Source organism: Grampus griseus, assembly GCF_964374135.1.
Source record: "Grampus griseus genome assembly, chromosome: 2".
Classification (NCBI taxonomy): Eukaryota; Metazoa; Chordata; class Mammalia; order Artiodactyla; family Delphinidae; genus Grampus; species Grampus griseus.
Window position 1 is genome coordinate 66899218 of NC_139018.1, and position 24762 is coordinate 66923979.

At 40.5% G+C, this 24762-nt stretch overlaps 1 protein-coding gene and 1 pseudogene across 2 annotated transcripts; one reads left to right on the top strand and one right to left on the bottom strand.

Annotated features, from left to right (window-relative positions):
* Positions 1-10385: 10385 nt before the first annotated feature.
* Positions 10386-12754, bottom strand: LOC309818040 (ATM interactor-like; annotated as a pseudogene). Its single transcript has one exon. The product of its transcript is annotated as an ATM interactor-like (transcript).
* A 2941-nt stretch (positions 12755-15695) lies between these two features.
* On the top strand, positions 15696-24096 carry DTD2 (D-aminoacyl-tRNA deacylase 2). The gene is made up of 3 exons (XM_082648843.1): positions 15696-15832; positions 19415-19484; positions 23477-24096. The coding sequence occupies exons 1-3, from the start codon at positions 15722-15724 to the stop codon at positions 23800-23802; spliced, it is 507 nt and encodes a 168-aa protein (XP_082504969.1). The 5' UTR covers positions 15696-15721; the 3' UTR covers positions 23803-24096.
* The last annotated feature ends 666 nt before the right edge of the window (positions 24097-24762 follow it).

The following is a 24762-nucleotide window of genomic DNA, read 5'->3' on the forward strand; positions in this document are numbered from 1 at the left end:
CTGATTCACTTTGTTATACAGCAGAAACTAACACACCATTGTAAAGCAAATATACTCCCATAAAGATGTTTAAAAAAAGAAGTGGCTCCTTGATACATATATAAAACTGAATCACTTTGCAGTATAGTTTAAACTTACACAACATTGTAAGTTAACTATGCTTTGAATAAAGAAATAAGAAACTCTATTAAAATTTTAAAAGAAAGAACAAAAGGAAGGAAGGAAGAAGGGAGGGAGGAGGAAGGAAGGAAGGAAGGAAAGGAAGGAAAGAAAGAAAGAAAGAAAGAGAGAGAGAAAGAAAGAAAGAAAGAAAGAAAGAAAGAAAGAAAGAAAGAAAGAAAGAAAGAAAGAAAGAAAGAAAGAAAGAAAAGAGAAAGAAAGAAAGAAGGGAAGAAAGGAAGAAAGAAAGAAAGAAATGCCTCCTTGGTTTATTGAGATGAATGGGCTGCCCAGCTGCTAACATATCTGAGAGGGGTTTGGTATAAGGTAGGATGGTATTTGCAACACAAAGCTGATTCCATATAGCCTGAGAAAATAGGGGCAACAATTATTCACAAGTATGGTTTATGTATCTGGCACTGTGGTAGGCTCTGGGAATACAACAGTGAATAAGACACAATCCCTGTCTTCACAGAGCTTAAAGCCTAGTGTGGTGGTTCTGAATTGGCTCCACATTATAATTATCTGGGACACTTTTTAAAATTACCAGTGTCTAGGCCTTACTCAAACCAGTTAAAACCAAAATCTTTAGGGGCACGACCCAGGAATCTGTATTTTCTTTTTTTTTTTTAGGTTCTCAGTTTGACTGTAAAATACAACCAGAATAGAAGACCAATGTTTAATGGGAAAGAAAAAGGAGTAAAGAGTCATTGCAGTACAAAGGAGTAAGTGCCATGTTTGGAGTAACAGACAAAAGCCTCCAACCCAGGTTTCACCAGTCAGAGAAGTTTTCCCTGTTGAGTGCTGCAGAACGGTGTTAAACATCTAAAGCAGGAGAAGGACAATAAGACAGAGGAAGCAGAATGTGTAAAAGCCCCAGAGGAAATGAGCACAGTGCTATAAAGCAGCACTACCCAAACTTGAACACTCATGAGCATCACCTAGTGATCTTGCTGAAATGCTGATTCTAATGCAGGAAATCTGCAGGAGGCTGAGATTCCACATTTCCAATAGGATCCTAGGGGATCCATTGCTGCTGATCCAGAGCAAGAGTATGATTGGAGAATAGATGTGAGAAGCAGGTATGGCCAAGATGAGCTGGAAAGGTCAACAAGGCCTAGATCCCAAAAGCCCCTGCTAAGGAGTTTGGACTTGATCCTAGACTTTATCACGAGGGCAATAGGGAGCCACTGAAGGGTCTTTAGCCAAAGAGTGGTAGAATTAGGGTTTGCATTTTATTTTTTTTAATAAATTTATTTATTGGTTGATTGATTTTTGGCTGCATTGGGTCTTCGTTGCTGCACAAGGGCTTTTCTCTAGTTGCAGTGAGTGGGGGCTACTCTTTGTTGCGGTGCATGGGCTTCTCACTGCGGTGGCTTCTCGTTGCAGAGCACGGGCTCTAGGTACACAGGCTTCAGTAGTTGTGGCATGTGGTCTCAGTAGTTGTGGCACGCAGGGTCTAGAACGCAGGCTCAGTAGTTGTGGCGCACGGGCATAGTTGCTCCGTGGCATGTGGGATCTTCCCTGACCAGGGCTCGAACCCATGTCCCCTGCATTGGCAGGCGGATTCTTAACCACTACGGCCCCAGGAAGTACCTAGATTTGCATTTTAGAAAGACCAATCTGACAAGTCAAACTAGAGGTGAGTGATCAAATGGGACAAAGTTGCAGTAATCCGGGTAACAGATGATGGGGCCAAAACAAAGAAAGAAGAGGAGAATGGAGAAAAGTGGAAAGTCTTGTCCTATAAATTCTGTTGGTTGAGGGTTCAAGGGAGAGGGGGAAATTGAGGAGACTTGTATCAGTTAGTGTCCTTGAATGCGAACAGTAGATTTCATTCTGGCTGGTTTAACCCAAAACTGGTTTATAAGAAGATATTAAATAGTTCACAAAATTATTGGGATGTCTGGAGAAACGTTCAAGGCTAAGCTTCCAGGGACAGTGCCTGACGCCTGACGCAGGCCATAAAACTATCCAGGTCAGGAATCTGTCTATATCAGTCAATGGTACCAATTACTGCTGCTGCTGTCATTGGGCCCCAAATACCAGCAACTTAGTTTTACTGCAACTGCTACTGTCACCAATGCCACTTCTGCATCCGATCTTGAACCTCCTATGCTTGAAAGCCCTACCAACTCCGAAGTCAGGAAAATGGAGGTCCCATGCAGAGTCTGTTTATTCACATTGCTCACTTCCCAGCTTAATCTTGCATTCAGCTATCCAATTGGCATGCCTGCATCCTAGCTGCAAAGGAGGCTAGGGAGCTGCATTCCGATTTCTACATGGAAGGGAAAAGTATACTCAAAATGTGGGAATTTCCCCAAATAGAAATGTTATTCAAAAGATGACGGGGTCCATTCACTTTAACCTAAAAAAGCTTTCCGGAATGATTAGCTTCAGAAAGAGAAGCAAAACTGCATTGTGCTGAGACGTGACAGGGAGGCGAGAATCCAGAGGCTTTAAGAGTAGCAACTCTCTTAAACTTAGAAAATTAAGGCGTTATTCCCCCTCCTTCTTCTTCCCACAGAAAGGAACTCTCACACATTCCACCAATTAGAGATGAATTTGTGTGAAGGGACTGCTATTAAAATGCAAATATACCTTTTAAGAAGGTTATGTTTCATTCACAAGTTAATGGGAATTACTTTAATCAGCTTCACGCCAGCAGAGTGCAACTAAACACAGTACTTAGAATATTAGATTTTTGATTGTGGCCTAGAGGAAGGGAATCTTCTGAGTTGTAGGTCAAGCCTGGAGCAAATTTTGGAGATGCTAAAGGCAGCATAATACACACAGGGAATTGCTATAAAAGAGAAAGGAGACGGAGAGTTATTCCAAAGAGAGAGTTGGTGACCAAAAAAAAATTTGCCTAGATGTGGTATGGCCCTGAAAATCCGGTTTATGCCAAATTGTTTAAACTGCAGACCATATCTTCCCTGCAGTTAAGCCCAGTCACCCCAGTTTAGTTCAGGCTTTCCAGCAGGTGGCTCCCCTTCCAAGTCTTGTCCTTCTTTTACTGGTGAAACCCAGCAGGACCCTGCAAGGTCCTCCCAGATACAAAATCCCCTCAGCACCCGCACCCCTATTTCTTCTTTTGTAGAAAAAATTTTAGTCTCCTAGGCTTTCCCTGAGTTCCAAAGAGCAGATTCAAACAGTTACTAATTAGGGAAGTGAGTGAATGCAGGAAAGTAGTCAAGAAACAATGGTTCAGCCACATAACAGAGTCCTAGTTACTCCTCAAGGGGTATGTATAAGCATCTGATGCATATCTTTGAGTTGTCCTGCAGGAACTAAGACTCCCACCCACGTGGAGGATGGTGACTACATGCTGAGACTGCAGACTGGTTAGAACAAGAAGATTGATGATTGAGATTCCTCGAGCACCACCCTATCACCTCACCACCAACCAATCAGAAGAAAGTCACACACCCTGTAGCCTCTCCCTCCCCCTCCCCTCAATGTTGCCTTTAAAAACCATCCGGCAGTTTTGGGGGTTTTTAGCGTGAGCTTCCTGTTCTCCTTGCTTGGCTTTGAAATAAATCTTTCTCTGCTCCACACTCTGAAGTTTCCATTTGTTTGGCCTCACTGTGCATCAGGCACATGGACTTGGGTTCGTTCAACAACATTGGGAGGGAAAGAACACAATGGTGGAAAGAGAAATCGTTTTCTAATTAAATTGTTTTCCTTGTTTCTTCCCTAAATTCTGAGCCCCCTGAGAATAAGAACAGCATCTTATTCCTCATATATTTCCAACACCTAGCTTGGTGTCTGGCATGATAAATAAACGTTAATAAACAATTGGATAAATATGTGGATGCAGTTATTAATTAATTCTGAAGTTGAAATTTTCTCTACTTGTGGGGATCTTTAGATTGTCCTTCCTCACGCATGCTGAGAATCTACAGTATTTCTTTTGCTTCACTTGCCAAAAGGAGCAAACAATCAGGGAGCTGCCATCTGATAAATACTGCTTTCCCTTTTTTATCTCAAGCAAACGCAACTGAAGAATTAGATGTATATGAACAATTCATTATTGAAATTCTATTATTTACTTCTTGCTGGAGTCAGTATGAGCTTTACTTAGTTACAACACTCAAAGACAATAAAAATCGTTCATTATTTTTTCTGTATCAAGTCAAATCTGATTCCAATTTTCTTCCCCCACAGCACAAAGAGAGCTCTAAGGGCTTAGGGCCATAGTGGCTCCCTCTAACGTGCCTCTTAGTTAAGTCTGCAAGAGCCCTTGAAGGCAGTGGTTCCATCCCTTTGTGAAATAAAATTCATATTTTATGACAAGATAATAAAAATTTAAACATAAAAATTTTTCTTTGCGGGCTTCCCTGGTGGCACAGTGGTTGAGAGTCCGCCTGCCGATGCAGGGAACACAGGTTCGTGCCCCAGCCCGGGAAGATCCCACATGCCGCGGAGCTGCTGGGCCCGTGAGCCATGGCCGCTGAGCCTGCGCGTCCGGAGCCTGTGCTCTGCAACGGGAGAGGCCACAACAGTGAGAGGCCTACGTACCGAAAAAAAAAAAAAAAATTCTTTGCCCTTTGACCTCCTCTCTCCTCTGCTACTGTCCATTGTGTATCTGCATTATGCATCAACCAAACCTCCCCCACCTGCAGAAATACCTGCTCAACCGTAAAAAGCAACACTCTCCTAGCATCAACAAGACAACTCCTTAAAAGGTGACATTCTTTCTCCATCTTGTAAGGGGCCGCTAGATGATGCTTAGATCTGGATTGTATAAACTGTCAATAATGCATCATTTAATGTACAGCTTTCTGTTTCGAAAAACTTATGTAACTGTGCCTTGACTTCTAATGGGTGGAACAGTTCTCAGAGCTTTCTGAGATGCTCTTCCTGGATTACAATCCTTGAATTTGGCTCAAATAAAATTTTCAATTTCTGTCTTAGATCGACTGATTAATTTTTCGTAGACACCTTCCTGCCATGCAAGCTGGGCTGCGTAGGAGACATTTTCACCAAGGCTAGGATCGCAGCAACCATTCTCCTCTGATGTCTTGCTATATTCCCAATGGCTGGAAAAAAAGATGGGGAGGGGTCAAGGACCTTGACTCATCTTACACTGATAACTCACTAAGTCAAACTTCACCTCTGTAAACTCTTGGAGAAATTAAATAGTTCCGCTAAAAATGTTAACAGCAGCTATGTCTCTCTTTGTCTTCTCAGCTGTTACCTTCCCACAAAAAGATGACAAAAGAAACCTCAATGTGGCCTTTACAACCTCTTCAGTCAATGTGCCAGATATCTTTTGCTGGCCTTCCTGATCTACACGCAAGCATTCTCCACCCTGCTTTCTGCCCTGGAGGCTGGGACATCAACAGGTCCCCAGGCTTCCTAGCTATTGGCTGTTTTTTGCAATGGGGAGCTCTGGCAGGAAGTGGAAGGAAGGTAGAAAATGCAGTCAGGTATTTATTTCCCTAGCTCCCTTCCTAAAGGGCCACCTAAATTTGGTTATGCTTCTTAGCAGAAGGCTCATTCCTTCTCTTAAGGGTCTATGTAAGTCTCTACCCCTGGATTCCAGACTCTCTCCTTTTCTCGCTTCAGGCCAAGGGAATGGTAACATCTCACCTGTTACCATGCCCAAGGGAACGGTAACATCTCAGCTGTTACTACACTACCCACTGTGGTGCCCCTACACCCACACCTTTGTAAATAGTGCCTTTGTCAATAAAACTTTCCCAGGTTATCCTATTTAGAGTGTGTTATTTGCTGATAGGACCCTGACTGATACAGTCAGTGTGATAAAATAACTTATTTTTTCTCTGACTATAAATAATCTTCAATATCTTCTTTTCCAAATAGTGTATTTGTTTATGGCACTTATCCATGGATTTCAAAGAACTATATAAAAAATAATTCCCACATTTCTTGGTAGAACGATATGAGAATAATTTTTTAAAAAGAATAAAATCACAATTCTCATACAAACATAAAATCAACATGTGTCAAAGATTTTTATTTCATTCATACTTAACTCAGCAAGGAAGAAACCAGTAATATATTACAGCCAGTTCAAAAAAGAACTCAAATCTCCTCAAATAAAGAATTCTAAATAATTTATGCAGATACTCCCTAGCCAAGGAGGTAGATCGTAACTTCCTACCCCTTGAGTATGGGCTGTGTTTAGTGATCTGCTTCCAAAGACTAAATCATGGAAGTGGGTCTGTGTGTAAGTTTACAGTGGAGAAACCTGGCAAACACACTACCCTAGTCAGGTAATTAAGGTCAACATCACCATCAATAAGACCTGTTGACAGAATGTACCATTGATATGATGTAATCAGAAGGGCACTTCATCTCTATGGTCATCCTCAAAAACCCATAACCCTGCTCTAATCATGAGAAAAACATCAAATCCCAATAGAGGGGCATCCTACAATATACCTGACCAGTACTACCCAAAACTGTCAAGGTCATCAAAAACAAGGAAAGTGTGAGAAACTGTCATGAACTAAGGAATCTTGTCAGCTAAATGTAATGTGGTATCCTGGGTGGGATACAGAAAAAGGATTTAGAGAAAACCTAATAAATCTGAATAAAGTATGGAGTTTAATTAATATACCAGTGCTGGTTTCTTAGTTGTGACAAACATACCATAGTAATTTGAGATATTAATAACAGAAGAAACTGGGTGAGGGGTATATGGGAACTCTCTGGTATCTTTGCAACTTTTCTGTAAATCTACATCTATTCTAAAACTTAAAGTTTATTAGAGAGAGAGAGAGAGAGAACTACTCAAGGTGCTATATACTTTTAGTCAGGTAAGGAATGCTGAAATGAATTTACAAATGGATGCAAAATTGGCAAAACCGGTCAATACCCACAGAGTAATAATCAAATTTTACATTTTTATAGACAGTATCAGTGTTCAAAGAGTTAGCTTCTATCTCTACAGAGTTGTAAGATAGTCTAGTCAAAGACAAACCCTGTATAGCCCTATAGGACCAGGTAAATCCCAGAGGTTCCAGAATTCTGTTAAAAAGATATCTAGAAATCTCTTTTGCCCATTTCAAAATCTTTCACAATTTTTTTCTACAAAGGATGCAGGTGTCAAAATTATTTTAAAAGGCCCTTACAACAGGCTGGCCTGACTTGACAAAACAGCTAACAGAAGTATACAAATATTCAGAAGGTTATGCAATGCTTTGCCAAGTTATCACAACATTATGAACTGAAAAATAACCCAAACATCAACATAATTTATCAGCCTGCCCTGGGGAAACCCTACAGATTGCCAAAGATATGCATCATTGCCTTACAGTTAAAAGCACTTGCTATGTTACATTACCTAGGCAACACACCAGCAAATGGTACAGTAATAAAATAAGAATTTAAAAAAGCAAGTGGAACAAAAGAACAGTCAATATCAAGTTCCAAACTCAATTCCATTTCCTACCTGGTTGTACAAACTATTTGTGTTAAGAAGGGACTCAGCTCTTAGGTGGGAACTATAATTTTCCCAGGCCTCATATTTTTGTATTGGAGGGGCTTCAACAGCCCATGATTAAGCCCATGATTAACACCATGGCATCAGTTTCTGCCTATGTAAGAAGAGGCTCCATGACAAAATATCAAATATATGATTATGGTTGGAGCATTTGCCCTTGGAGTTTTTATTTCAGACTCTTATTTACATATGTATGTTTCCTTTTTCCTCACAGTCTTAGTGCATGTGCCAAGTGTCTTTTTTTTGTTTTTGGCCACACCTTCCAGCATGTGGAACTTCCCTGACCAAAGATCGAACCCACGCCCCTTGCAGTGGAAGGTGGAGTCTTAACTACTGGACCACTAGGGAAGCCCCAAGTGACTTTTTTTTTTTTTTTTCAGAATTCTCACTTCTCTTCAATCGCTGAGTTTCAGCTCTTACAAATAACCTTAGAACAATTCAGGTAGCTAAGGTTTTGGGGGGGGAAACAGTTCTTACTTGTACATGAAGAACTACTGCATCCTCAATTTTCTGTAAATAACTCAATTGGCTGGATTAACATTGTCACAGAAACACAAAAATTTTTTAAAGCCATAGATCACTGTGTATATATTTACAAAAGGCATAATCAAACATGCATTTCTCCTTACTAGGAGAACTTAAATAGATGTTTGAACATTAAGGCAGTGATGACTCTAAAACATAATGAAATTCTAAGTTAAGGCTTTATGTTTGTTTTGCCATATTCATAGGCAACTGTGACCAAAGCAAACTTTTATCTACTAGGTTGAGTTCATCTGCCTAGGATATATTATTTATCCACTACCAACAATTCTTCTATGGGATAGCAATTAGTAGCAAACCACTGATTTATTATACTTTAATGAATTATTAGTCTCCCCCTTAGGTTTTATTTTGAGGATTTAGCCTTCAGCAGCATAAGCATGTGCCACAGAAGGAACAGAGTATTTTTTTGGGTAAACTTAGAAAAATTTACAGACTGCACTGATTTTTACTTGCTTGAGATTTGGCCAGCAATCAAGAACTCAGGATCTCCTAAATACAGAAAACCTCAAAAGCATACTTGACCACAGACCCATCTCAAAACATAGATGTTCTTAAACACTGAAGCAATCAGTCATCACCTTACTTCCTTTGAAGACTGGTATTATCCTCTCTAAACAAAGCAACAAAATGCAGAATACCACATCTTAGATGGATCTATTCTATAATTGCTATCCTCAAGGCACAGATACTATCCTTGCTGGACCAATGTGTTTCCTCATTCAAGGAAAAAATGAGAGGTGGATGAAAAGAAGATTCACTTTAAAATAGTTGTTTATTGCACTCTTGCCCTATCAAGCTTATGCATAGTATTGAAATTTAGTGGGGAATTTCCTTTTCTCCTTACTTTATTTTTTTTAACAATTAGAGTGACAAAACTTGGACTCAGCTGGTGGGTGCTCTTTGAGGAGCAGCTCTGGAGCACCGCCCTGGCCTTTTGTAGGGAGTAGGGGGGACGCTCATAGGACACACTCCAGTATGAGCTAATAGGCATGATTCCACAGCCCAGCGTTTCCATAGTTGGGGCGACTTATTGTCACTTAGACTGAAACGATCGCTATTTACACTAAGTGCTTGCTGCTACTTTAAGCAAGAATTTTACAGCAACACGTCTTGTGAGGAAAGTACTATACACTTACACTGCTATCAGTAAGAGTTCACGTAGAGGAGGGATGGCATTGACTATATGAAAATTGTCCCAAAAGCTAAAGACAGAGGCTTCCCTGGTGGCGCAGTGGTTGAGAGTCCGCCTGCCGATGCAGGGGACACGGGCTCGTGCCCCGGCCCGGGAAGATCCCACATGCCGCGGAGCTGCTGGGCCCATGAGCCATGGCCACTGAGCATGCGCGTCCGGAGCCTGTGCTCCGCAACGGGAGAGGCCACAGCAGTGAGAGGCCTGAGTACCGCAAAAAAAAAAAAAAAAAAAAAAAAGCTAAAGACAGCTGTAGTTTTCCTTTGTGTCTTCAAATAAGGAAAGAGTAAGATGTCAAAGCAGATGAAGCTGATGGTGTTTAAATCTGATGGTGCAGCATCAGACTTCTTTAGACATTATTAGGAAACAGGAATTTCTAACAAGCACTGGCAAAAGTATTTTAGGTGCAATTTAAGTAAGTCATATGTCAACTACAATGTTTCAAAAATTTGAAAAGTTTGTACACTAGTCCTGGTAAGCTTGATTCAGCTAAATGGCTAGATGGGTTGTTTTTTTTTTTACGTTGTGCTAGGTCTTAGTTGCTGCACTTGGGGATTTTCTTTGTGGCACATGCGATCTTTGTTGTGGCACGTGGGATGTTTTAGTTGCGGCATGCATGCAGCGTCTACTTCCCTGACCAGGGATCGAACCCAGGTCCCCTGCATTGGGAGCACTGCGTCTTACCCACTGGACCATCAGGGAAGTCCCCTGCTAGATGGGTTTTAAAGGTGTGAAATACATTTTTTTTTTTAAAGAAGGGATGTCTACACTGAAAGGGCAAATGTAGGCAACACAAAAAACAATCACTGTTTTAGATCAACATCTTACACTTTATAATACACTCATACATTTTTACACAAATTTCATGTTTATAAGTGCAAAAGGCAAAGAACCTCAAAGAATCGAAGTAACTGTATCATCAACTGCATTCAATAGAGTTAATACTGTTGTCCCCATTCTCCATCTTCTAAATCCAGAAGGGAACCGTAAATGCCATCCCCCATGTGAACTCCACTTTCAGAAGTTGGAGACTGGGTGTAGTTCTGCACACAACTGGGTTCCAACAGAGCTGAATTGAGTTTCCATTGTGTTCCAGGCCAAATCCGCCAGAAGAAAGTCATCCATTGCTGTCTGAGTTTCATTGCTGTTGAAGAACAAGCTCCCCAAAGTTTCAAAGCCAGAATTCATGGTCTGTGTTTCTGCACTGCTTAACTGAACTTTGCTTTCTAGAGCAGGTAGGTGTTTAGCAGCAGAGATTCTTTCAGTTTGGGTCTCTGTGTCAGACGAATCAATACTCATGGAAAAGCTGGAGTGTTTCAGAATACTTCCCAGAGGCAGATGAGGGCTACTGTCTAAAAAGAAGTTCAAGTCCCTCTGTGTCTGAATGTCAAACATTTCAAGGCCTAAGAAGTTAGAATTTCCTCTACGACTGTAGGACTGGGCAGAGGTGTCTGCAAGTAAGAAGTCAGTTTGGGTCTCTATGTCCAGCGATTCCAAGACTGGCTCAGTGGTTATGGGGCTAAGTTCACTCTTTTTAGTTTGAGTCTGGATTTTTGAGGCCGAAAAGAACTCTCTAATATCAAAATCAACTGCAGGATTCTGGGTTGGGCCAGATGGGAGCTGGGTGTCAGGTCCATTACTTGTGTCAGACGAAGACTACGATTGTCCAGTGTCTGACCAGGCAGATTACTTGACAAGATGTTTTCCAGATCACTTAATAAATCCCTGGTTCAGGTCTGATTATCTGTCATGTTCTGTGAAGAAAGTGTACTATTCTGTGTGCTGAATGAAGTTCATGATTGGTTCAGATTTCTCAATATCTTGATTTAAAGTTTTAGGGTGGTTCTGAGGTAACAAACCATGAGTTACAGTCTCTGCTACTAAGCTGCTGCTTATAATTTGTCTGTAGAAACATCATATGATGAATGAACACTCTCAAAAATGTCTCCACACATTACAGCTTGGTCTATCTGTACTCGATCATCTGTTGGACTTCGCATTCCACTGGTCTGAGTTTCTCTCAAAAGAGATCCCACCTGACGGGAAACTGGGATCTATAAATACATCAGTCTGAGCAGCTATAGATGACATTACCTTAGAACTGGGCAAAAATTTTGAGTATGAACACTAATGGGAAGGGAAACTTGAGAACCAAATGTCAAATCAGTTTACGAACAAGGTGATACAGAGGAATCAGGGCTAGCCCACTGTGCAGACAGTAAAAAGTGTTGTGTGGTGTAAGACAGGTCTGCCTGTGCATTGATTGAAGAAATGCTGTTTTCTTGACATGTGTTCCCTAGTTCTTGTAAAGAGTTAGATGGACTTTTACCCGAGTTCACTTGAACACCTGTGCTAATTGGCTCAACAGCAACGGGATTTACAATTTTTGAAAGACAGAGGCTCTCCTTTAGAGAGCAAGCCTCTGAATCTAGGCCGAGGATCAGGGTTCCTATGGACAAGGGCAGTAAGTGCACAGAACCGCGGGGACAGAGCCCTGATGATCGACACCCAACACTACAGGCTGGGCTGAGGAGTCTGCTGTAGGCACAAAGACAGGCACTTCAGGCTTTGGTAAAAGCAACTTCTGAGGATACCTTGGACGAGTTGGAAGAGTCTGCTTTCTGGCATTAGAGCTGCAAGAGTCTTCAAAGGAAGCCATTAGCTTTATTTCTGAAGTTTCTAGCTCTTGAGCATCTGGTGTTGGGGTTGATTGGTTGCTCAGTGATTCACTGGTCTTACTGGACAACTTCTGGTTGTGCAGGCACTTTTCCATTTTCCTTTTCTTACTAGATGGATCCCTGTGTTCTGCAGGGATCGCACGGCCAGTTCGGTAGATGTGGGACTGTAAATGCAGTCCTTCTGGCATAGGGACAGCCACATGTGCACTGGAAGGTATTGCCACAATCCTCTGGATGTCTTTTCAAGTCCTACTCAGTGCCATACGAATTGCTGCACTTAACTATGTTTGTGCTGCTTTTCTGCATGCATTTTCATAAAGTGCTGTTTTCTGAGAGAAAATTGAGAACTTGGTCTGTCAGGGCCTCTCGGGCATCCTTCAATCGGACAACAGCAGAACCTCAGGACAGTTTTCAAATCTCTTCCTATTGTTGGATTCTCTATGCCATCCTGCTGGTGGTGGCTCTTGACCAGGTGCGTGTTGAGCACCGGGCTGTTGGGCAGGATCTTGCCGCCGCCGCGCGCCGGGAACAGGCTGTTGGTCCACACGGCCCAGGACAGCTTGCTCACCCAGGGAGGGATAAGCTCCCCGGCCAGCTGCCTCTCAGCGGCCTTGGGGGAAGGGGACCCCATGGGCCCGAGGCGGCGGCAGCTCCCCTCACAGCCTGGGCGCCCCAGGCCAGAGCCGCGGACCCTGCCGCCACCGTCTCAGAGGCCACCAGGTGCGCCATGTGTCTTGAAGCCCGAATTCACCTGGGTCTTTCACACCTGTTTCAGATACCCTGGTAGAAGAGTGACTATCTCTCATAGTAAACTGGTAAAGAGACTTCTGAATATAATCTTGTATACCCTGCTTGCACAAGGGAAAATGTGTTGATCATGCCTTATGTGAGAATTTCCACTCCATGTCACAGCAATATTTCTTACTACAAATGAATAAATTAGTATTCTGGTTCTATCCCAATTCATGTGCAATTTAGTTAGTATGAACTAATTTCTCAGAAACTGATCACCTCCCTAGGCACTGAGAAAAAAAAAACAAAAAAAAAACCTCTCTAAGCTTTGAGGTAGGGGGCTAGGTTTCTTCCAAGCCTTCCCTGAAATGAAACCTCTATCTCTTCCTGTTGCATATCTACTGATTAACATACCTCCAAGTAAAGCCTCGGGCAAGAGGTTCATTCTAGAGCTAAATCTTACGTAAAGCTCTGCTTAGTCCAAGAAACAGATTTCTTAGTCTATAAAACAGATTACGAAACAGTTCATTTTTCTTTCTTTTCCTCTTTACAATCAGGAAGCTTACTATCAGCTGCAAAGGATCTTTCAGAAGTGGTTCTCTGTTAAAATTTGGGGCAGCCAACTTGAATGAATTAAACAACTTAAAATAACTCTAAATTATTATACCATCTCAGAGGGCCTAGAATGCTTTCATAACTAATGCACTAGCTGCATGGTCTCCTTTCAGCACTGTAGCTGTTTGAGAACTATTCTTGCCCAGACAGTGATTTCTTGTATACTCACAAGGCAAAGCTCTCTTATGTTCCAGTGAATCTTCTTCCTCTAGAGCCAACTTAATGTTGTGCTTTGCCTCTTACATCTAACTTGAAGGAAATTGTACAACATGCTCCACGTCAACATTACATGTGATGAACATAACTGTTTTATAACAAAAATTGAAGTTGTATATCTGTGAAAACTTTGCTACATTATCTTCTCAGCACTCCAGTCAAGAACCACTGTCTTGTCTATTTGTTTTCAATTTTCCACATTCCAACTGACATAATTCCATTTTCTTTACTCCTTATGCTTTATTTTTGTTCACATTTCACTATTTTATTGCAGGTATGGCTGACCTTCTTAAATTCTTTGTGGAATGAAACTAGATGTTCAAAAAAATAAATAAAATACAGAAAGTAAATACTTTCTCTTTAGTGCCTACTCTCTACTGCCCTCTGCAGGTAGAAAGAAAGAATAAGATCCTCACTTAACAGGAAGATTTAAAGTAATTGGTGTTTTTTGAGAGGCTAACCATTACCAACCAGACTCCATCTACCCACAGGAAGGATTTCTCAATTTGCTAACGTCCCTTCACTGTGGAAAAATTTCTGGGAACCACAGACTATTTTCAAGAGAGTTCCCTATCTCCTACACCCATATACAAACGGACATTTAGTCCTCTCTTATTCTGGGTGAAGGCTAAGGGCCCTCTATGTCAAAGTTCCTTCAAGCCTGTAAAACTTGAGTCTGGGAGTGAAAGAGAAGAGACATAAAGGTGCAGACAATGCAATTTGTCTGTGCTCTGCAGACAAATGTCAACAAATGTAGGAACCCCTGCAATCCCTCAATCAGAGATAATGTAAGATTTTGCTTTCTGTTTTTACAAAAAGTGAAAGGCAGCCTGCAAGATAACCAGCAAACAGGCAGCTTCAATTCTCTGTAGAAAGGACTGTTCATTATACATAGATTATTTTCTTCAGCTACACTACTTTATATGGATAGCAACACTGTCAGTGATGTCATCTTCTGAAACAGAGACCAGGATGTATAGGCATATTGTGCCAACCAAGCCCAAATCAATGACCTGGGTAATGCAGTCAGGGTAACACTATTATTCTTCATCTAAACCCTCCAAGCCCATAGAAAAATAATGCTAATCTGATGCAGGTTCAAGGAATACATTATGTGGGAAAGAAAATCAAGCCCTTGTTTAATTTCATTTACATTCTAATATGTACTTACAGGAAACACCACAGAATTCAGTATCATTATGTGCATCAGACTATGCCATTTTATTTTTGAATTAGTAGCATGTTTAAAAATTTATTAAAATCAAACACTTTCTTGGATAAGAATATTTTTAGCAAGGATATTCTCTAAAAGATTGATCTCCAAATATGTATTCACATAGCCTACCAACACCTTTCCACAACTGCGAGAACAGAATGATTTATAGCATTCTTGATAGAGGAGGCAGCGTTGTTTTATTATTTGGGGTAAGGAGATTTTTTTGAAAGATTTATAGCTTTCAGTTCCACCTCCGCTTGTTTTGTGATTCAATTGACTCATTCTATTTACCTATCTTCACAATGGTCATAATATGGACTTAGCAGATTTAAAATTTTTCAACGTCTGTAAACTTAAGCTTTCTGAGCTGAAAAATGTCTCTTTAAAAGGTATGCTGGGGGCTTCCCTGGTGGCGCAGTGGTTGAGAGTCCGCCTGCCAATGCAGGGGACACGGGCTCGTGCCCCGGTCCGGGAAGATCCCACATGCCCGTGAGCCATGGCCGCTGAGCATGCGCGTCCGGAGCCTGCGCGTCCGGAGACTGTGCTCCGCAACGGGAGAGGCCACAACAGTGGGAGGTCCGCGTTCCGCATAAAAAAAAAGGTATGTTGGGAAGAGAACCACTGGGTCTTTTCACTCGCTTAAAAGCATACACTGAGCGCCTTCTACCGAATTGCATGTAGGTTGGGGTAAGGGTTAGCACATACAAGTCTTTTAAGACCGCACATCCGGGCCACCGATGAGCCAGTCAGAGGCCCCGCCCTTCTGGAGGCGGGGCCACGGGCGACCAGCACGTACCTCCGCTGCGTCGCGCCCCGTCCAATGCTCCCTGAGCGCCGGAGGCGGGCCTGTGCGGCGCGTGGCTGGAATCTGGGGAATATCCGCGCGGGCTTGAGCCATGGCTGAAAGTGGCCGGCCACCTCAGGCCCGGGCCCTCCTGCAGCAGTGCCTGCACGCCCGGCTGCAAGTACGCCCTGCCGAAGGGGACGCAGCGGCCCAGTGGGTGGAGGTAACGTCGGCTCCGCAGCTCCGGTTATCCTGTGGCGCGCAGGGGCGGTTCTCACCGCACTGTCTAGGCGATTTGTGCCCTCGCGTCTCCCTCCGAGCCGGTCGCGTGGCGCATGGCACGTGCTGTGGGCGGGGCGGGACTCCCGGCCGGTCCGCCCAACGCTGCCCTCAGTGCCTACCTGTGGTCGCCTCTCTCCTCAGTCCTGCACCACCGACCCTGGCCCTTTCTCCCTCGGACTTATTTTCCGAGAGGAAGAGGGTGTCCCCTGCTTGGCACCCCGGGAATTGGGAGCTTCCCCTCACCGTTTGCCTACCTGAGCTCTGTGGACTTTAGACCTAGTAGCTCAGACCTCTTGCTTCAAAAGAGCAAAAAGCCTTGCCACGCCCTGCGCGATGCTCGGGCTGCTGGTGAGTTGTCCTGATCTGGTTCGAGCTTCTAGGTTAGATTTGTTGCAAGCGTTCAAGATCTGTTTTGACTTGTGCTCCGGATCCCGTCGAATTCCCTCTTAGGTTGACTGCAGCTAGGTGTTAGCACAGTCGTGAGATTGCCCATGAAGCAGTTCTTTTTTCAAGAAACTCTAAAAAACTTGACTTATTTCCCACCAGGAACAAAGATGACTACTTTTATAATAATGTTGCATTGTTATCGAACACATTTCCTCCAAAGAATTTTAAACATTTACACCAATATGATGTCCTTCTGTTTGAATATTTGCCTTTTTAAAAGAGCCTGCCCATATGCAAAATTCCATGCAAAAACAAAATTTTCTTTAAGGCCCCCGACTTATTTTTTGGAGTAAGTTGAAATGAAGGAAAAAAATGTGTAATAATGATAAATAAAACTGGTGGAGGTACTCAGAAACTCTAATGTAGGAGCATTTCATTCATTCATCTGCTGAATTCCGTCCCAAATCTAGCACTCCTTAACACAATCCTAGTTATTATTTTAAATACTACCCATGAACTATATGTGGGTGACTATTCTTAAATCACTATCTGTTACTCCCTTGTAATTTGGAAATATTTATAAGCATAAACAGTCCTATATTTTTGCCCTCCCTTTTTCTTTCTCAAAAATTCATTTCTTATTTCTTTTGTTATGGTCTCTTAAAAATTTCTCTTCCCTATTTTGAGATTTTATTATTTTTGCCATACTGTCCAAAGAATTGCCTATTTTTATACTTGCTTCATGGGACTATAAATCCCAAACTATTAATCATTTAGATTTCTTCCATGCTTCTTTATCCTTTTATATTCTTCATGTCACATCTCCTTGTGCAAAATCACGGATAGTTTATTGCAGCCTTCCAAACTATCAGTGTGTTTATTAACTTTAAAAGCTATTTTAAAGCTTTCTCTTCCACTCCCACACATGGCTAAATTAGTATGAAGAGCTGATGAGTAATTAGATAGAGTAAATTCTTTCCTCTTTCTCAAGCATCAGCTATTCTATTACTAAAAGTTCTAATTAAAAAAAACATTTTTAATTGTTTTTAAGTTTACTTTTTGATTTGAAGGTTACTTTGCGTGTTCTTGGTTTCATTCATTTAGACCTTTGCTGTCACAGGCTAATATTTTTCTTCCTGGAAGGTGAACATTTTTAACCTACAGTGAGAATTATGTGTACTTTCTTATATATTTGAAATGTTCTATTTATACCAAAAGAAGCTACAAGGAAGGTGATTCTGACTTGAGGAGGGGAATTTGTAGATCACAATTTAAGAGCTATTTTTGGAATAAACTAAAAGAAAATACCTTAATGAAGAGGTAGTGTGGTAAGTAGAAGGAAAGAACTAGTGTTTTTTTGTTTGTTTGTTTGTTTTTGGCCAAGCCATGCTGCATGTGGGATCTTAGTTCCCTGACCAGGGATCTAACCCCTGCAATGGAAGGGTGGCGTCTTAACCACTGGGCCACCAGAGAAGTCCCAACAGGTGTTCATTCCTGCAATTACTTAATTCTGACATTGCATGTGTCCAAATATGAGTATGCTTGAGAAATTTTGGCCTGTGCTGAAACAATCCCAGTGTAGAGAGCTGTGACAGTGGTGCAGATATCTGTATTATTCAACCTGCCACCTCCTTACTTATGGGTGTGCCCTGGAGGCACTTGTTTGTTCAAGAGCACAATTACACTTATAAAAGGTTACTTCTTATCCAGGTAAGTCAGGTGTGAGTGCAGAGCTGCATTTATGTTTATTTACAAGAGTATTTAGATAACACATAGAGCCTGTAATATACAGTAGAACTTAAATGCAATCAACAGAGTCCCTATCATGTACAAAACAGTCTGTAAAGTGCTTTGGGAGTTAAGATGTAAAATAAATTGTGTTTCAGTCCTTAAATTTCTTTTTACATGGTCACTTAATACGCACTTGTATCGCTCTTACTATGAACCAGGCACTGTTCTAAGCACTTTACAGATATTAACTCAATCTTTGTAATAGCTGTTGGACTCAGAGGGTTAATCTACAAAATAAAAAATTTAATGATTCACTCTGCAGCAAAATCAAAGTCATTTGTCAAGTGTCTCTTTTCCGTATAGTCTCTGTCCTACAAGAGCTAATAAAGAACTATCCAAGTCATTGTATAAAATAAATAAGCTTACATTCCTGATAACAGAAAACCTCTTGATGTAGAACTTAATATGAATGCAGTTTCCAAGGTTTAATCACTGTGTATTTAATGTATTAACAAAAATAACAAAAAATAATTGGACAGCAGTTTCTTGGAGTTTATTGAAATAGAATCAGACCCTTATTTTCATTATCTATAAGTAAATGGATTAGGAGGAACAAAGAATGATGATGTCAAAAAACATATCAGTTACAGTGTTGTTTATACATCAGCCATATCTGATATAATGTGAATTCATTTGGTGTTGAATAAATGGGCCCCTGCAAACTAATTATAAGTCTGTCAGCCATACTTAGGAAGAGGCTAGTTCATAGTACTAATGATTTTGATCAGAAGTACATGTTTGGGGACTTCCCTGGTGACGCAGTGGTTAAGAATCCGCCTGCCAATGCAGGGGACACAGGTTTGAGCGCCGGTCTGGGAAGATCCCACATGCCACGGAGCAACTAAGCCCATGCGCCACAAGTACTGAGCCTGCTCTCTAGAGCCTGCGAGCCACAACTGTTGAGCCCATGTGCCACAACTACTGCAGCCCACACGCCTAGAGCCCGTGCTTCACAACGAGAAGCCACCGCAATGAGAAGCCCGCACACTGCAACGAAGAGTAGCTCCCACTCACTGCAGCCCACATGCAGCAACGAAGACCCAACGCAGCCAAAAATAAATTAATTAATTAAAAAAAAAAAGAAGTAAATGTTTGAAGGTATAACTTGGGGTCTTTACTGCTCTTGGCTGTATTTTAAACTTAATTTTTGAAAAATGATAACTGAGGTGACTGAATATTGAAAAAGATTTTATTTTCTCACATATTTAAGAAATTAAATCTATTATCAAAAGTTATTCCTCTTCTTTTGCATTTAACCTTTTATCTATAAAAGTTGAAATTTTATTCATTTACCTCTGTATATAGAAGCTTCTTTCTAATCTGAATTTATTGTGGTTTCTCATAGGTCCAGAGAGGATTAGTGATCTACCTGTGCTTTTTCAAGGGAGCTGATAAAGAGCTTCTTCCCAAAATGGGTATGTGTTTGATGTTTCTTTTTTAAGAGTGAGAGTGACTAGCAATAGATAGATGAATCAGAAGGGAAAAAAGCACAATCTTAAATTGTACTGTTATGTAAGTTATAAATGACTTAACTCTGTGTACTGTTGTTGACTTTAGCTGTTTGTCTTTTCCAAAGCTTAATGTAAGCAAGTGTGGTAGAATTCTTTTAAAATATCTGCAGCATTTCAGATCATTTATAGATTGGTTTAGAAGAGTGTACACACACACACACACACACACACACAGACAACACACTGAGATTCAGCCAAGGATACAGAAACTTGTTGGAAGCAGGGTGGCCACATAGGGAGAAATAGATGCTGCATTTCTTAATATAGTCTCCTTATCTCTCAGAGTCCCTAACAGGGGCATAGAGGTGACACTGTATGTACAACATGTGGTTCCCATCAAATATGTGAAGATCAGGCTTATATCATTATTATAAAAGAGTTTACATTAACCATTTATGCACTTCTTTTTAGGAAATGTGTATAAAGATGATTATTAAACCAAGCTCAGTGTCATCACAGCCACACCTCCTCTGCGGGCAGAGAAAGAGTCAGTGTTCAGGCATCTCTGAACAATAATGTACCTGCCTGCAGCTTTCCAGTGCCCTCGATATTCTATATCACTGCACATTCCTTGTGATAATTACATAGGTTCAGATATACCAAATCAAATTATATACTATCTCAAGACAGTATTTGATAGAATAATTATGTACAAAAAAAGAAGCCTGAAATAGTCAAGCTGTCCCTAAGGTTGGGGACAGGTTATATTCTCTCCATTAGTAAAGGCAGTACCCATTAGTTGGATTAATAAATATAAATTATATAGATGGGTAGTTGAAGCAGGCGGAAGTTAACCTAGAAGAGCTTTAAGTAGTGGAACTCAAGCGTAAATAGCCCAGTGAGGAACAGCTTGGACAAAGGGCTAAAGCTTCTAGAGGGGATTTTATGCTGAGACATCAAACATGTTTAACAACTTTGTCAGAGGATGAAAACTAGACTTGAGAAGGGACTGCAGTAGGTGAGAATGGAAAGCAAGTAACTGTAATAATTTGACCTACTAGAGAATGGACTTGAGGAAATGGGGAGGGGGAAGGGTAAGCTGTGACAAAGCGAGAGAGTGGCATGGACATATATACACTACCAAACGTAAAATAGATAGCTAGTGGGAAGCAGCCGCATAGCACAGGGAGATCAGCTTGGTGCTTTGTGACCACCTAGAGGGGTGGGATAGGGAGGGTGGGAGGGAGGGAGACACAAGAGGGAAGAGATATGGGAACATATGTATATGTATAACTGATTCACTTTGTTATAAAGCAGAAACTAACACGTGATTGTAAAGCAATTATACTCCAATAAATATGTAAAAAAAAAATGAAATTTGAACCTGAAGGATAATAGGGAGCTTTAAAGGGTTTAAAGAGAAAATGAAATGAGGTCTCCTGTTACAGAGGGTTATTGCCAGGACTTAATGCTTGGATATTGGACATTCTGTCTGTTTTTGCCTTGAATTAAAGCTTTCTTGACCATGAAAGCTATATAGTAGAAATCTTCAAAAACAGGAAGAGCATTTTTGGCCAAATTGTGGCCAAATAAAAACACTGAGGAAGTCCACTTTAACTCTTCTAGTGGATAGTCTAACACAAAGCTTTTATATATCATGATTCTCAGTAAAGAGCTGTGACTCTAAGAATCACATTCTACTGGTGTGAGTTGTAAGCAAAATAAGTCCATCTATTATTGATAGTAGTAGCTTGTACTTCCCTCTGTTCCAGGAGGCAAAGTAAGCCAGTGTGATGGGATTCTCTTAAACCCGACCTCATACTTATTACATGGATTCAGATCTTTCCAATCAAATCATGTAGCCCTTGGGAACATAACAGCCAGTTATATCCATAAAGTCTGAAATAGCATGGCTAATGTATAGATGTGCAGAATCTTCCTCAATTCATCTTCAGTATAATTGGACAGAGATCCAGGGCCCTGTCAAAACTTAACTTCCCATATACATCATTAGAGATATTTGATCGACAACCTGTCTTAGAATCTTTGAGTTTCCAAGATGCCATTAATTCATTGTCTCATTTTAATTCTACTTACTGACATTTGTATTTGTATTATATTTACTTCTATATACTGATATTTGTATACCAACAGCATTAATTGAATTCTCAGTTAGATCCAGTAGAGGGAAGTGTGTGGAAATATAATAAATTATACTTACCTCTCTGGCCTGTTATTTCAAAACTGCCTCCTTAGTCTGTCACTAGCCTGAGGCCTGGATAGCTGGATAGTGATTTACGTGGAATGAAATGCTCCAGAGAATTATAGTTTTCTTAGAAGCAATCAATAGGACTGCAGGCTATATAGCAAAGTCCTATTTGTACTAGAGAAAATTAGAGTTATTTATTTATTTTTGGTTGTGTTGGGTCTTCACTGCTACGCACGGGCTTTCTCTAATTGTGGCGAGCGGAGGCTACTCTTCGTCGCGGTGCTCAGGCTTCTCACTGCAGTGGCTTCTCTTGTTGCAGATGTTCTAGGCGTGTGGGCTTCAGTAGTTGCAACACGTGGGCTCAGTAGTTGTGATTCGCGGGCTCTAGAGCAGAGGCTCAGTAGTTGTGGCGCTCAGGCTTCGTTGCTCTGTGGCATGTGGGATCTTCCCAGACCAGGGATCGAACCCATGTCCCTTGCATTGGCAGGCGGATTCTTAAGCGCTGCGCCACCAGGGAAGTCCCTAGAGGTATTTTAAAATAGGCATTAGTTAAATGAAAACTGATAGTGCTTAATGCAGAGCTTAGGAATTCATTTGGGTGTTCACCTCAGCAGGTTTTCACCAGGTTAATTCCTTGATTTGTAGAGTGGGGCCACTGTACTGAATCCTTGCTAATATTTACTACAGGCTCTCTAGTAGTTGAAACCATTGACTACCCCACCAGAAAGCATACCTTTTCAAGCCTGATTATTCACACAGGAGTGTGAGGTTTCAATAGTTCTTTTACTGTTTGTGTCCTCTCAGGACTATTCTTTACAAGCAGAAGTTATTTATACCCTTTATAGAGGTAGGAAGACCCTAAGGGTGTTTATATTAGGCATTTCTTTTGCTTATTGTTTTGAAAATGGCTAATGTTGAAATGTAAAGATTTTCTAAGTTTAGATTTTTTAGCTACACATGGATATTTATGGTTATTTTGACACTTCTTATTAGCTATGAGTATACTTGCATAAGTGCCATAAAAATAATAATACAATATTTTCCTGTATGTATATGAAGATAATGCCAGTAACTCTATACCTTTGGATTTACTTTCCCAGTTGACAGTGAATTTCTGATGATTTTTGCTTTCACCTTTATCCTCCCACTGGTGATGTTTGTAAAATAATTAGTCTCTGTTAATAATGTCTTCGAGGTTATAAAACTGCAAAATCAACTAGTTTATAACAGGATTGAACCTGGAACCTTTGTCTCAGCTTAGAATTCTAGGCAACTAAGTTTAAAATAATAAATGCACTAAGGTTTTTATTTAATGTTCTTTGTTATAAAGTAGAATAAGTGTGTGGAGGATCTGTCATGTTTTTTTTTCCAGTGGGATTTGTTTTGAAATATAAAAAGGAACAAAAAGGCAAAATCTTTTCATGTATCCCCCAGGGCAACAATATCTTGAAGTTCCAGTATACAGTTAATTCTTTAGTCCTTTCTGGATTATCTTATTGTTAGGAGATCCTAACTGCCAAGTCAGATTTAAAACATCATGACATTTTCTGCATGAAATTTTCCTTGTTTTTCATGCTTAGATCATTTAGCTTACTGAAGCAGCTTTTAAAATCTAAATAGAAACTTTGGGTTAAAAGCATGAGCTGACAAACTGGATTTTAAACATGAGGTTTGCTGACTAGAAGATCGTTGGTTTTCTTCATGTTTGTTTTCTACCTCAAAATGTTCTCCTTTCTTCCCTACCCAGTTAATACACTGTTAAATGTGAAATTAAGTGAAACAGAAAATGGCAAGCGTGTCTCTGTATTGGATCTACCTGGCAACATTCTTATCATCCCTCAAGCCACCCTTGGGGGGAGAGTAAAAGGAAGAAGCATGCAGTATCACTCTAACTCTGGAAAAGAAGAGGGGTTAGAACTTTATTCCCAATTTGTGACTCTCTGTAAAAAAGAATTAGCTGCTAACAGCAAGTGTGCTGAAGCTGGGGTTGTGGTGGAACATGGCACTTACGGCAACAGGCAGGTGTTAAAGCTCGATACCAATGGACCATACACACACCTAATTGAGTTTTGAAAAATTAAAAGTTTCTACAGTTGTAATTAGATTCTCTTCCCCTTCTGCTTGAGTACACTAATCTGCAGCATTTTTAGACAAGAAAATCCTGGGTCCCATCCATACCTCTGCAGCCTGCTACTTGGACGACCTCGCCACGTCACCTAAACTCTGGATCTCAGTCACCTTCCATCCTGCTTTCCCCTAAACTCACACTCAAAATTTTGAAAAATGCCTTGTATTCGCCTTATGGTCATTGATAAGAACATGGAAATGTTTTTAGAGAGCTGTATTTAAGCATTTTGTGCAATCAAGAAAAATATGTTTCTTATACCCTCAAATGTATGTAATATGTAGTAAAAATCACTATTTGTGTTACGATTATAATTTTGTCAATTTTGTTTTAGTATTTCAGATTTCCGTATTTTGAATGAAAGAATATGCAATTTACTATTCCTTCTAATAATATCTATGAAAATATAATACAGAAATGTTATTGTACATTTTAATATTATTTTCCAAGGACATCCAAGTGCTTTAAATTATTTTAAGAATCTTTAGTTGATATAGCAATAAGGTATGGGGGACTAAAAGTTTTTTTTATTTAATATACTAATGGCTTAATATTCTGTTTCTCATTTTTTTACCAAAACAATGTGTGTTGCATTTTCTGTTTTTGGTTTTTAAAAGTTACTGTTTCATTAAATTAATGTTCATAAATTTTTTTAGGAAGTTCCTTTCTTGTTGGTTTAGATTGCTGTAAAAGGAATAAAAGGAATAAAAAGGGAGGCTTTCTACTGGAATGATTTGAAAACAAGTTGACTTGTTCATTTCCATTTTATCGACTTAATGATTTAGAGCCAGTATCATTTTTTTCTATTAGTGTATTTTTGTGTCCTCCCCCCACCCCAAAATTCATATGTTGAAGTCCTCCAATGTGATGGTATTTGCACATGGGGCCTTTGGAAGGTAATCAGGGTT